Source organism: Rosa rugosa, chromosome 2 (genome assembly GCF_958449725.1).
Source record: "Rosa rugosa chromosome 2, drRosRugo1.1, whole genome shotgun sequence".
NCBI classification, from domain to species: Eukaryota; Viridiplantae; Streptophyta; class Magnoliopsida; order Rosales; family Rosaceae; genus Rosa; species Rosa rugosa.
Window position 1 is genome coordinate 3,173,593 of NC_084821.1, and position 14,609 is coordinate 3,188,201.

The window sequence follows — 14,609 nt, forward strand, 5'->3', positions numbered from 1 at the left end:
AGGCGACCACGCTGTCCAGACCTCTGATCTCGATCTCTTTGGCCTTCGTCTTCACTGCAAACTGGTCTGGGATGCCGTTGGCCTCGGTCCGGCAAGAGGCGCGCCGCCGTCGGAGCTTGATCGTGGAGAAATGCCGGACGTCCGCACTTTTTCTGGGTTGCGGACGTCCTCTTCAGAACCTTTCTGTATATATATATATATATATATTTTGAAATCATTAATGACACAACATAAGTGAACTTGAAAACAAAAGGTCTTCTATTCAAATCTCATTATAGAAAGATTTTCAAATAACATAAAATTTCATGTTTATAAAGGGTCAGCCCGCTATAAGTCATGCTCAGGTCATATAGACCGGCCCATGGATCAATATACCTTGGCTTAGCCTGGCCCGCAACAATAGGCTGTGTCGGCCTGAGCAAGCCGCTATTATACGGATCGGCTCGTTCCGTGCTCCTGCCAAAGTAAGCCGTTTGACACCTCTAGTTTGACATATATGTAGGTGGCTATGGAGACATCCATGTAATGCTGGCATGCTAAAACTATTAAACGTTGTTAACCATATTTTTTCTTCAAATTCTCAAGTATCATAAGCTCATCATTCGTAAAACAGGATTTTTTGAATGGGTTGAATTGACAGGACATCAAAACCTCTAACAAATTTTTCTTTATGAATTTTATTATTTTTTGATTGACTTTGAATATCATATAAATAAATTGTGTTGTGATTTTTGAGTTCTATAAGTTGGAGAAATGTTTAAAATCATTATTTGAGGGTGAAAAAGTTTCGATAGGAAAATCAGAATATATGCGATTTTGGTAAAAAAAAATTTGTATGCTATAACACACAATTTTGAGTTGAAATCATGATCATAGAATTTTTTTTTTTTAAGAAATATATATATGTGTCCCAAATTTCCATGAAATTAAGTCATGAACAGCATCGATGATTAAAATGACATCATGTTACATGAAGTTTCATTACATTAATTGCACTTCACCTTAAGCTCTCTGACTTGTCATCTTTTGAAACAAAGTTGTCTGTGTGGTTTAATTAGATCTCCATAGCCCTTCAGCTTGAGGACTCATAAGAACTAGACCATCGTCAGCGATCAATTTTAGAACTGAACCCTTTGGTGAAGGACTAACCCCATTTGAATATTGTTGGTGACGAAAAATTCTGTAGAGGAGTTTGACTCACCAATGAATGCGGACTGGAGCAGGAGCTGACCGGGAACAATCGAGAAGCTTCCTTCGAGCGTTGACTTGGAGTTTGACCGTCAGCTCGAAGAGAAGGGGGGGTACCTGCAGAAAACCCTCCGATGCCTAAGTCAGTATGTTTCTTAGTAGTGGAGTAGAGAGAATTGGAATTCGATGCCTTACGTCAATGTCGAGCAGCCTATTTATAGGTGCATTTTGGCGTGGGCTGCAAGTAAACTTGCACAACAAGTTTGCAGTCATGACTTGAGCGGCAAGCCGCCATTAAGGCTATACTTACACCTGCAATAATCATCACTTATCACTACACCAATTTCCGAATCAGTCAACACATATCAGACGACAGCAAACATTTTAACTGTCATATGAATTAATCAGACGACAGCAAGAAATATTCTATTGGCTAAGTTTTCGAATCCAACAACAGTTTTTTCTTGGCTCTTGTGCAATAACATTTCAGACAATGGTTGATTTTTTTGATGTTGTCTGAATGAATTAATTCAGACAACAGTTATTATGTGATGTTGTCCAAGGTTCATTTATACAATGGTTGATTTTTGCTGTTGTCTGATTATTTCTAGTCACACAACTGTTATTAGGTGTCTGTTGTCTGATATCCTTTAAGTCAATGCCTGCTGAAAGATGTTGTCTGATTTGAGTATTTCACACAATACTTTTTAATTTGTCTGTTGTCACATTAGTTTCAGACAATACACCTTATTTAATGTTGTCTGAGTTTTACAGGATTTTTTTTTTTTTTTGCGATACAATAGCTGACTTTTAGATAGTTAGCTAGGGTTTGACATATGCGACTTTAACACGTACTTTACCACTTGGACAAAATCAAAACCCAATTAAACTCTTTCCCTCTCCATTCGAGCAAAACACCCACCTCCCGCCTCCAGCTCAAAATCACTTTCGAGCTCCCGCCCTCAGTCCCGCTCTCAGCCATCTCTCTTTCTTTCTTTCTTTCTTTCTTTCTCAGCTTCTCTCAGACGCACCCTCACTCCCATTTTCTCAAAACCATGTCGTCGGAGCTTTCAACCATCAAAGCTTGCTTGCGAGGTTCTTGAAGAAAGCAAGCTCCTTCTTTCGAAGTAGGTACGGATATTTTCGTATTGGGTTGTATTGAATTCGAATTGGGGATTAGGGTTTTGTTGCAATCGATTTTGGGTGGGACTTTGTATTGAATTGGGGATTAGGTTTTAGTTTTCTAGTTAACGTGAATTTGGGGATTGGGAGTTTCAAAGAACTCGATTTGGGGTTGTGAAATTTTGGTTTGGATTTACTGGTTAACTTGAATTGGGGGATTGGGAGTTTCAGAGAACTCGATTTTCTGGTTAATTATCTGGTCTCCGCCATGCTATCCTTGTAGGAGATGAGAGGCAACTCCCTGCAATGGTCGAAAGCGAGTTATCCTTTGCATTTTCCATTCTTTTCAAAGTATGATCGGTGTTTACATTGACAGCATCTTAATAAATGTGGTAAATTACTTGATTGCAGTAAGTGCTGATTTTGGAAGAAGTTTGTTTGGAAGGCTGGCAAAGTTGGGACACAAGAAGCACCTACTCAATGTCCATCCATCAGTTTATTTCCAAAAAGGGAGTTCTACGACAACCAGATAGTAGATGGTCCAATTGTCATAGAAAAAAGCTATGAGAGGTGCTTCCTCAAGGGGAAAATGTACCAATCCTATTCCTTCATAAATGTAGCCAATGGAAAAGAAGAATTTGATCACAGATTTAGTTGGAAAAATATGGTGGAGGTTGCTGTAGTCTCTGGGATAGTAGCAAGCCTTTATAAAGGTAATTATTGTAGTAAGTTGGTCGATGCTTATATTTATGTGATACATTGCAAAGACCTAAAAACTGGGTTTTGCTTTTTCTTTTTTGCCACAGAATTCATTGGAACAAAGAAGAAAGTTAGTATTGGGGTCATATCACCATACAAGGCTCAAGTTTATGCAATTCAAGATACTCAGAAAATATACTGAAACTTCTGATACTGGATTCTCCGTAAGTGTGCGATCTGTTGATGGGTTCCAAGGTGGTGAAGAAGATGTGATAATTATGTCTACTGTCCGATGTAATGGGAATGGGTCAGTTGGTTTCTTGTCGAACCAGCAAAGAGCAATTGTTGCCTTAACACATGCAAGGTACTATCTATAAAATTTCAGTGTAGTTATCCTATATGATGCATATCAGACATGTCTGATTTCTACAAATGTTTCTATATAGGTATTGCCTTTGGATATTGGGGAATGCGTCAGCTTTGATTGCTAGTGACTCTGTTTGGAAGAAGCTTGTCCTTGATGCCAAGAAACGGAACTGTTTTTATAATGCTGATGAAGACAGCAACTTGGCTCAGGCTATTACAGCTGCCCTGCTAGAGCTTGACCAACTTCATTCTCTGCTTAATATTGACTCTCTGCTGTTCAAAAACGCTATATGGAAGGTGTGCTGGTAGTTTCGCGAATCTTTCCCTATTGTAATCGGACATTTATTGAGTGTATAGGTCTATTAACATCTATTAAACATTACTAAAAAAGGGAGAAAATCGTTAAGTAAACAGGATAGATTAATGGGGAGTTACATCGCTAAATGGAATTCATCTGTGTATTCTCTAATAAAATACAGTATGCTGTTCGGTAGTTAAAATATTCCTCATCTGTGTATTCCTCATCAATAGTTGCACGACATATAATTATTTCTTCTTTCTTTCCCACATAGGTTTGCTTCACTCATGACTTTTTGAACTCCATAACAAAAATTAAAGACACTGTGATTCTTTGCGAAGTGCTTGCGTTATTAACCAAGCTTTCGAGTGGATGGCGCCGACCTCTTGAGGACAAAGGAACTTTAGTGTATGATGGGACTTCTGCTCAACTATTAGAGAAGTATAAAATCAAAGGGAACTTGAATCTCATCTGTGACAGTCTTTAATTGAGTTGGATTTAAGTTACTAGTCGTCCTACTTCTCGTATTATGACTTCTGCATCTGTAATGGGGAAAAGTGATGGCAAAGTTACTGTAATGGTCTTGGAAGGTCCTGCTGTTGAAAGTTTCCTTTTTCCTAATGCTAGCATAACTTTGCTGTTTTCTTTATTCTTTCTTAAAATGCTTCTTTTTTAAAAGTCATTCGTAGGCTAACAGCGAACTAATTTACCTGTCCAAGCTGATGCTATTACTTGTTATTGTCATTAGGTTGCTTTGTCAAAGATCTTTGTCATTTGATAGTCGTGTTCAGGAGAATTAATTGAAGATAGGGAAGAATCAGATAACAGGCAGATGACTGAACCTAGTATGCATGGCTTACATTGCATGGTGCTTGATACATCTATATTTTGTAAGAGGTAACTTGTCTATAGAAACTAGGATATTACAGGCTGTTCAATACACATTATAAGTTGTGCTGTGATATGGCTATATTATATTAAGTTCTCTTTTATTTGGTTTCTTTTATTCTTGTTCACTGCTTCAGTGCTTACCAATTGCTGCCTATTCTAAAGTTTTAGGATTTGAGATTGATTTAAATGTAATTCATGTGTCAAGCTATGTATTGCAGACTGTTTAAAGTTATCGTCTATTTTAGTAATGCACAAGGAGTGGTCTGATGCTATGCGCACTTAACATGACAAGTTTGATTCTCTGTCTAATCTGATCATTGACCATGGTAATTTCTGAATATCACAGTCCCTCTTTCTTGATATAGTTCTTGATCATTTAGTTCATCCCTTCATGCAGTCCTTACCTTTTCTTTATAGGACTCCAATCTTGTCCCCAAGAGGACTTTTTCAGTCTTTTAGGTGGTGCAAGGACTAGTCCAGCAGTTCATTAGTTTCTAGTTAATTCTCTTGGTGAAGTGGTATGCTTATTCTCATGTAACATCCTCTTGCTGCAGTGAACTTCACTTCATTACCACAATCACTATCAAAGCACAACACACAGTAAATATCATATACTTAAAACTCCAAATGTCTAAGGCTGGATGTTATTCTCAGCAGCCTTATGTCATCATGTAGGTCGCGATTTTGGTCACATATTATCCACTTTTTCTTGTTCACATCGATTGGTGATGTTGAAGTTCATGTCCTGAAGAAGAGGAATTAGTTTCAATAGAAAAGATGGCCATATTCTTATTCATTACCTGATATATTTTGTAAGCATATATTTGAGCTAATGTACCACTTGCTTCAATAGGGAGACAGCGACAGTAGTAAAACCAATTATCCCTTCGAAAAGCAATGTCAATTATCCCTTCGTATAGTGCTGATGCAGTTGTCCTAGCTGTTGGAATCTCCACGCTTCAGAAACTTATTGAAAATAGGTATTTTGTTATTGAATCTCAGAATGTTTTATGCAAATATCTGTGATCCAATGTTGATTGGAAATCAAATCATTTAGTATTACAAGACAGAATAGTGTTAAATTTACAGTGAAACTAGGTTCGTCCTGACTATCATCCTATTCATCCACATAGGGAAGTCCAGATACTAATTTTAGAGCTCATTTCATGTATAAGACTGTGAAGTGCATGTTAAATCTTAAATTAACCCTATTCCTGCTATTTCTACCTTAATTGGCAGTACTTGAGTTCTGTATAGTGCAGTGTTGTGTACGAGGGAGGAATTTGTCTAGGTCTCGAACCTGCTACCATCGATGTACTCTCCGTTAAGCTCTGGCTCGATAGGAAGCATGAGTAGAGGAAGTTTAATTTTAACATCACTGTCTAGCTTGTCTAAATGACTCTTCTCTACATTTTAACTTTTTCTCCTAATGTGAACTTGGGAATTTTACGAGATTCCTATGAGCCAAACGAAACTGTGCATGTCCTTTGATTCTAGCTTTTATTTCTACTATGCTTTAGATTTCAAATATGGTTCTAATACCTACTTTTCTAATTAGGCACTTTAATCTGGAAAGTTTTAATATAACAAGTCAGTCGATGGTACTTTTCCAGTCATGATTTGATGGAGCTGATTCTTTGTTGTGGACCACATAATCAGGTGAGCATTCCAAATGCAAGCAATGCTTTCTCAGGTTTTGATGATTTGTTCGGGTGGTCTTTCTTTGATTTGACCGTAATTCATGATGACCACAAAGATAGTACAGTAACAGTGCTACAAGCTGATTTTGTGAGTATCAATGCCCCTGCTTTTCTTCTGATTTTGTAATTATTAATGCAATTTACTTCATAAGTTCAACCAGACATCTGTCTGATCCATTTTTCTTGTGCAATATCGTGCCAATGAGTTGTTAGTACTGACAGATAAGCAAATAGTTGCCAAGGTGACATCTTACCTGTCAAAGTGCATCAAGGACTTCGAGAATGCTGCTGTGATAAATAAGGACAAGTTTATGTTTTCCGGCTTTATGTATTTATATGCACTTAGGCAATGTTAATTCCTATGTAAATGTTGGGATGAATGTTGCTGATGAAATGAAATGCTTTTTGGAATCAAGGATGTGTTGTTCAATTGTACAGAATGTATGTCTTCTCTTATATCTCAGACAATTCAAAACCAACAGCAAACCATTGTCTAACAAATGAACATGAAGAAAAAAGAAAGAAAAATCTGTTGTCTGAATCATCTATCTACAATAGTTATTAAATATATTCAATTGTCTAACAAGATATAACACAATAAAAAAATAATATGTTCTGTTGTCTGATGAAAATGAAGACCACAGAGAATTGAAAAGCTACAATTGTAAGACTTGATCAACTAGTACAGCATCTTGGGAGGCCATATGGTTGAAAAGAGACTTTAAGGACCCATAAAGCAAGAAAGCTGTAGTTCAAGAAAATTTCAGACAACAATTTATTTTAGGATGCAATAGTATGAAGCAATGATACACAATGGCTTAATAGTTCTGTTGTTGTCTTGTTCAAAGTCAGTCAATAGTATTCAATTACTTTGCTGATCTACAAGCTTCCTTCAGACAACAGTTTTTTTACAAATCAATGTTCTCTAAATGTTCGTTACACGTCAACATTCTTCCAGGGTCTGTCAACTGAAATTCCTTTGCACAAGAGTTAAGGTACCAATTGCTGTTGTTCTTCGTGGTATTCAGACAACAGACAATATAGTAATCGCTGTTGTAGTAAACTTTATCAGATGACAGTTTTCTGGTATTGTCTAATTCATGTATCAGACGGCATTGAGATAGACAACAGCAGACTCTATACTCAGACGACAGTGAAAAACTATCGTCTGATTGAAAAATTGGTGTAGTGTATGGGCCTCAATGTTGTAGTGTCTGAATGCTGCATTGACTCCCGCATTTACGGCTGTAATAACAACTGCATTTACCGCCACCATCACTTCTCTTTAACTGTCCTATTTAAGGCTTGAAATATTGAACTGTTTAAGGCTTGAAATATTGACCACTCCCACATGTATCAAATTACCATTCTGTTTGGTATCTTGGCATATACCATATAGAAAGCAAGAAAAAAATCTTTGTTTCAAGTCGCGTAAATCCAAAGGCAAAATCACCAGAAGCACCCACTGCTATTCTACCATTAATTTAGTTTGTGCAAGTACAAAAATTGGGGTAGATTCCTTTCATCTAATGATGATTTTGAATTTGATTGCAGTATAGACAAGAGATAAACATATATAGATTGGGGTATGTGGGTTCATCCACTAAGTTCAACTATCTCATCCTCCCAAGTATTTAGTAGTGGATTGACAGATCAATCAATCATCCTATCACACTAATTGGGAATAATTCACAAGAGAGAGAAACGGAGCGTTTTAGGATTTGGGGTTTTCAAAACGTTTTCTGCTGCTTGTCTGGTTGCCCTTCTGTGCCAGCGACGGCGCTATGCCTCGCCGGCATGAGATAGGAGCAGTCGGACGGGCCTCTGGTTCTTTTGCTTTCTGCTATGAAAAGCTTGGCTGTTTACGCATGGTTTTCTTTCATTCTCTGGTGGCGTCGCTGCTGTTATTGCGAGCCAGCCCGAGCAGATCTGGTGTGGGCTGGGGGATGGTTTCAGGGCGATGTGATCTGGTTGGGGCTGTCCTTCGTTGCCGTGGTGGTTCTATCTGGTAGAGCGTCGGTGATCGACATGATGGTGGTGGGAAACATTGGAGATGGTGGAGGTGGATGACTCTTGGCTTATGGATGCTGCGCAGAGGTGAAGGTGGTGTTAGGATGTTGATTGACGAGATCTGTGGCAATCTCGTTTGGGTTCATGATGCGTGGCGGTGGCTAGTGGCTCTGTGGGCGTGGAGTCTGAAACTGGGGCGTTGGCTTGGGTTTGGGATGATGTATGGAGCTTGGTCAGTCACCGACGGTGGGTTGGATATCAGGTGGTTAAATCGATTAGGGCAGTGGCTGTGCATTGGGTGGGGGGCCGTTACTGGGCGGGTGGAGGTGGCGGTGCCTGAGCGGTTGGTCAATCATGGTAGTTTCTTTCAGTTTTTTGTTAGGGTTTTAGTTTCAGGTTTTTGGTTAGGTCAAATAAAACGTCCCTACTCAATTGAGCTAGGGTTTGGAGGTTTTGGTCGTGTTGTGGAGCCATCTATATGGTGTTACTCCTGGGAACAATATGTTACAATTTCGATGCTGGTTGGTTATCAACGGAAAGGTGGATTCCCCTTGCACGTGGTCTGGCGGTTTATGGACACGGTGTGCAAGAGGGTGGAGTGGTTCATCTGGATGTTGGTGACGAGGTCGTATCGTGACACTCGGGATTGGTTATCGTTCTTTGTAGCTTGGGGTGATAGGCGTAAAAATTGGTTAGGAGTTGGACCTTTTCGGTTCATGGATGTTACTATTAGTGACGGACCCATAACTATGGATCTTGGTAGGAATATGTGTCGTGGTGTTGATACCACAACCGGTTATTCCAATGCTTTGTAATTTTTTTGGTTATTAATGGATTCTATTTCTTCTCAAAAAAAAAAAAAAAATTGATTGCAGTATATCTTGGAAAATGGCTGGAAAGCAAGGCCTATAGGTTCCCTTTCTATTACTAGGTTATCATTGCCTGAAAGACGTTTATGGACAGTTTCATTATGTATTTTCATCTCCCCTCTCTGCCCAGAACGTGGTTGATTGAGAATGTTTTTTTTTTTGATTAAATACTTGTTACTCCTCAAACTTTTGCCTGAAAAACAGTTTAGTCCCTCACCTTTTAAATTAAACCGGATAGTCCTTATTCTCTCTAATTCTCACACAACAGGTCCATAACAGGCCTAAATTGACTGTTATACCCTCACATCCTTTTTTTTTCCTTCTCTATCTCTATTTTTAATTTCTCTGTTTTTATTTATATATTCATTCTCTCTCTCTCTCTCTCTCTCTCACACACACACACACACACTCCGCCATTAGCCCATTAGTGCAGACCATCATCCCCAACCCGATTCCCCTGTCGCCCAATCTACTACATCCAAAGCCTCTCCTGCGACTCCCACAACGGCGAGAAGACCACCACGTCTTTTCAGTCCAGCCCCATCCTCAGCCCAGCTGACTCCCCTCACCACTCCCAATCCCTTGTCGGCCTCCACTCCCGCGACTCCTCCGCCATTATATGATTCAAAAAACAAACTGTATCCCAATTCCAATTGCTATACCAACATCAATCCATCACATTATCACCTCTACAAAAAGCTAGACAGAAACAAACACTACCCTAAAGCCAGAGAACCTGACTTGGTGCCCGATCTAGAACCCAGCCCACCATGCATCCATAACCTCGACCTCTCCAACAACTCCCTCTCTGGTTCCTTAGATAAAGGTCTGAAGAACTGTAAGCAATTGCATAGACTAATACTCACAGGAAACAAATTCACCTGCGAAATTCTGAAATTCTGGCCGAAATTTGGTTCGATATGGAAAATCTCCTCCAGCATACCTCTCCGATAACGGCTTCACCGGATCGGTGCCGGAGGATTTCAGCGACCTGAAGTCTCTCTCATGTAGGCTCGAACTCTCGTTTCAATCACTTTTCCGGCGCGATTTCAAAATCACTGGGAGGTAACCATGACAGTGAGCTTTAATTTCTACAAAAACCAGGCCCTGACACTACTAGAAATCTGTTCATTTACATCACATCATTTAAATCGGTTAGACTTGCCCACGATATAAAAAAGTAATTTAACATCGTTTTACAAAAATACCGATTTAAATGTATGTCATTAACATTAGTTCTTAAAATGACTGGTGTTAAAAATTTAGTTCAAAAATTTGCGGGAACCTATATTTGCAAAAAGCGCTAAGTCTTTTAAGTGAAATGAAGAAGCGGGGACTAAAACTCAAAACTTTCACACTTAGAAAAAAATTTGCGCCCGACCCCAAAACTGAAACACAAACCCTAAGCTCAGTGTCGACCTCCATTCTCAACCCAGACTCGAGCTCCTCCTAAACTCGAGCTCCTCTTCCTCCTCCTCACCATCACAATCCTTCCTCCTCCATTCTCAGGCAGAATCTGAAGCGCCGAGATCCCGACCTCGATATAAAATTGAAGTAACAACTCTGAATCCTGAGCCCGGCCTCGATCTGAGATTGGCAGAGTTGAAGAAATTAAAGAGGAATGGTTCTTTCCTCTCAAGCCCCACCGAAGTCGGGGTTGGAACCCTAAACCCTAAACCCGAACACAGCAACCCAGCTGCACTCAACTGCGCCGTTTCTGACTCTCTCCGTGACTCCGTGTCTCAGTCTCCGCCGTCTCTAACTCTCCGTCTCCGCCTCTCCGGTCTCCCATATCTGAGTCTCCGTCTCCGAGCTCCAGGTATCTCTCTCTCCCAGTCTCCCTCTCCGTCTTCTTCTACTCCTCTTCCTCTTCTTCTTCTCTTCTTATCTTCTTCTTCTTAATCTGATTGATTCATGAATAACCCATTTAAAATTGAAATTGAATTCTAGAGTAATGAAATTGTATGTATGAATGTATCCTGATAATCTGAATATGTTGGTCTGGCCCAGATTGGAGCTACGTTCCCTCTCAACTCAAACCCTAGCCCCTCCTCCTCTTGTCTCACAGCTCGCCTGAGGCTACTGAATGCGATCATGGCCGACGTCGCCACCCAGTCGTGTGCTCGTTGCAGCAAACCCGCCAATCTTCAGTATGTCAATTTCTCACTCTCAATTTTTTTTTTTTCAATTTCGCTAATCTTTATGATTTTTTTGATTAATAAAGCTATAATCTTGATGCTACTGAATCAGAAATACTTGATTCTGAGATTTCTTGAATGTTCATGGCTTGAAAGATCGGAACTTTTGTTGAATTAAGCTTTAATTTTCCATTTGCAGGTGTCCCAAGTGTGTGGAATTGAAGCTTCCTCGTGAAGATGCCGCTTTCTGGTTTGTAATGATTTCCTTCTTTGAGTTTATAGTGGATTATTAGGGTGCCCTGTAGAAAATATAGTGAGTTGAGCTTTTTGGGTTTAGCTTGATCAGGATTTAGATGGATGATTACCAATAAATCGCTACCAGTTGATTTCCTGATCAGTGAAATTTTGGCTATTAAGCCTGGGGAGATAAGAATTGGTCTTGACTTTGGTGTTGGCACGGGAACTTATGCTGCAAGAATGAGAGAAAATAATGTTACAGTAGTCTCTACTGCTCTTAACCTTGGGGCTCCTTTCAATGAAATGATTGCATTAAGAGGTTTGGTTCCGCTGTATGTAACATTGAATCAGCGTCTACCTTTCTTTGATAATATAATGGACTTGATTCATACCGCTGGGTTTCTGGATGGCTGGATTGACCTGCAGTTGCTGGATTTCATCCTGTTTGATTGGGACCGAATTCTGAGGCCCGGCGGATTGTTATGGATTGACCGGTTCTTCTGCAATAAAAAGGATTTGGATGATTTCATGTATATGTTTCTGCAGTTGAGATACAAGAAACACAAGTGGGTTATTTCTCCCAAATCAAAGGATGAGGTCTACTTTTCTGCAGTGTTAGAGAAACCTCCAAGAGCAATCTGATCAATTCATTGTATGGAACTTTCTTTCTTTTGGAATTTACTTTTGTCTAGTCATTAACATACTGGGAATAGGATTTCACTTAGATGTGACTTGTCTTTGTTTTCCTAATTGACATTTGGTTGATAGCTTGGATTATGAGATGTCACCTAAATTATGGCCATAAAGTGTAAATCAACATGTCATAAGTTGAATTGTAGTACTGTTAAATGCCCATGGTTTCTTATCAGTCCTTTTTTCTCCCCACAGATAAACATAGGAGTTTTAAATTCTTCTTCTTTTGCAGAATATACTTAAACACTAATTCAACATTTACATCCGGGCCAATTATATTATAACAACAGGGGAAGTGGGGAACCTCTTTTTGCACCCTTACAGAAGAAAAGGAGCAGAAAGACTGCAGGAAAATAGACCAAGTAATTGATAATGTATGCTCCACTTATCTTTTCAGTTGTTGATTCCTTTCTTCAATTCATGAGTTGTTTTTGTCCTGGATAATACTTGGTGCACAACCAGGATCAAAGCATAATCAATTTCGGAGTCTTGGGTCATGCGTGATCAAAGAAAAATGGTCTTCACATTGGTTTGTACCATATTTCAAACTCTCACCAGTCACCACCATGCTTGTGCATGCTGTAACTTGAAGTTATGTTAACCTGGAAATTAGGTTCATATCCCTGCAGATAAAGCCTCTATTAATTTGTATGATTGCAATGCCTGCCAGAATTCAATTACTTGTCATTTAACTTCTTTTTCTTGACGTTTTTATACAGAAAAAGATTGGCTTTCAATTCACCGAAGCTGAGTGTCTCAAGATTGATGTAAAAGAGAAGAAAGTCTATTGCCAATCTAATTTAGAGAATGGGGAAAACGAAATTTGAGTGGACTACGACTACCTTGTAATATTTGTGGGAGCAAATGTTAATACATTCAATACTCCTGGTGTGATGGAGAACTGCCATTTCTTGAAGGTGATGTCCTTTGCAACCTTGTATATTCATGTCTTGCAATACTTTAAAATTATCTCTTCTGGAATGAGGTTTCTCAGGTAGTGGGAATCAATGTATGCATCTTTGTTACTAACTCATCTTGAGATACTTGCCTCATGCAGGAAGTAGAAGATGCCCAGAAGATACGAAGAACTGTTATTGAATGCTTTGAAAAGGCTAGCCTGCCAACTGTAAATGATGAGGAGAAGGAGAGAATTCTTCATTTTGCCGTTGTTTGAGGTGGCCCAACTGAGGTAACTATTTTCTTTTAGTTTCTTTGCACTGGTTGTGCTTTTCTTTTCTTTCTTCTTTTTTTGAATTGGTACACTGTCAACTCCCCCGGAAACATTTAGTTCACAAAATGCTTTTGATTTGTTTGTGAACGTAACCATACAAAGTACCAAAAGCTGGGGCTAACTGAACTCTTTTGTGCAGGTTTAAAGCAGAACAGCAGCTACAATGTCAAAGCTACAGAGTTTAAACTCAAGAGTGAGGCCTTGGCATTTGTACAGAGTTTTTTTTATTTGCTTCTAGAACTGCTTCGATCTTTTCAAAAAATTTATCTTTTTTTACTTTTGAATGTTTTCAGGTCATTACTGGATACTTACTAGCAGGATCTGCCATTGGACCCAGTCACCCAGAGGCTTGAATTTTGTCAGTGAAATAGTCCAAGAGGCTTGTCTTTATTCCTATTTTGCTTGATTGATTCTTTCTTTGCGCTTCCCCTATTGACTGTTTCTTCAGGATTATGTTTTCAGTTGTTCCATTTGCAGATTCAAAATCATGAATACTCATGTTATACTAGATTCAAAATCACGAATACTCATGTTATACTAGTTCGGTCTTTTGCCATTCGGTATAGGTGGATCTATAATTTTCTTGTCATTAATTTATGTGTGTTTACATTTGGTAAAGTCCAGTTATATTAGTATTGAGATTCACTGCCTTTTTAGTACCTTTTAAGCTCAGTCATGTCGGTATTTCTTTTCGTTGAGTTTAGTAATACCAAAAATCACTGTCATTAGGTTTATGTTGCACTGTGAAACTGACTTTGTCATTCTCTTGCAGGGCCTTGGATTACAAGTTGTGAAATATTTGGCTGCCAAATATGAAGAGCTAGGGTGTGAAGTGAAATGGATGGGCAAGCCTGATAAGGTGATCTAGTCACATTGGTCTGGTTATCGCTGTTAACTTCACTTCATGTGAACCTTTAGCTTAATACATATTTCTCTTGCACTTGACTACCAAGATGAATTTTGAGCAAGGCTACTTTTTTGCTTTGAAGCAAAGCTTGGTGTAGAAATTTTGTAGATTGTTGCTCATATGTTTCTAGGATATCCTTTGTAGGTTTTGGGGTTTTCTTTTGTGACATATGTTCAATCATGAATTTGGAAAGAAAATTAATGGAAAGCCCCAATTTTTGGATGATTATGAAATGCATTTCTTTTCCCAGCAGCAGCTAG

At 39.0% G+C, this 14,609-nt stretch overlaps 1 protein-coding gene, 1 long non-coding RNA gene and 1 pseudogene across 3 annotated transcripts; all 3 read left to right on the forward strand.

Annotated features, from left to right (window-relative positions):
• Positions 1–2,663: 2,663 nt before the first annotated feature.
• LOC133728508 (probable helicase MAGATAMA 3) lies at positions 2,664–6,679 on the forward strand (annotated as a pseudogene).
• Positions 6,680–11,638: 4,959 nt separating this feature from the next.
• Positions 11,639–12,384, forward strand: LOC133732651 (probable methyltransferase At1g29790). Its single transcript, XM_062160239.1, has one exon. It carries the CDS (start codon positions 11,639–11,641, stop codon positions 12,158–12,160), a length of 522 nt encoding a protein of 173 aa, XP_062016223.1. The 3' UTR covers positions 12,161–12,384.
• Positions 12,385–12,936: 552 nt separating this feature from the next.
• Positions 12,937–14,315, forward strand: LOC133732654 (uncharacterized). 2 transcript variants are annotated; one of them, XR_009857251.1, is made up of 5 exons: positions 12,937–13,128; positions 13,269–13,400; positions 13,582–13,635; positions 13,736–14,008; positions 14,215–14,314. It is a non-coding gene; the product is annotated as an uncharacterized LOC133732654 (long non-coding RNA). The 2 variants fall into 2 exon arrangements; XR_009857250.1 differs by having other exon boundaries at positions 13,736–14,315.
• Positions 14,316–14,609: the final 294 nt, after the last annotated feature.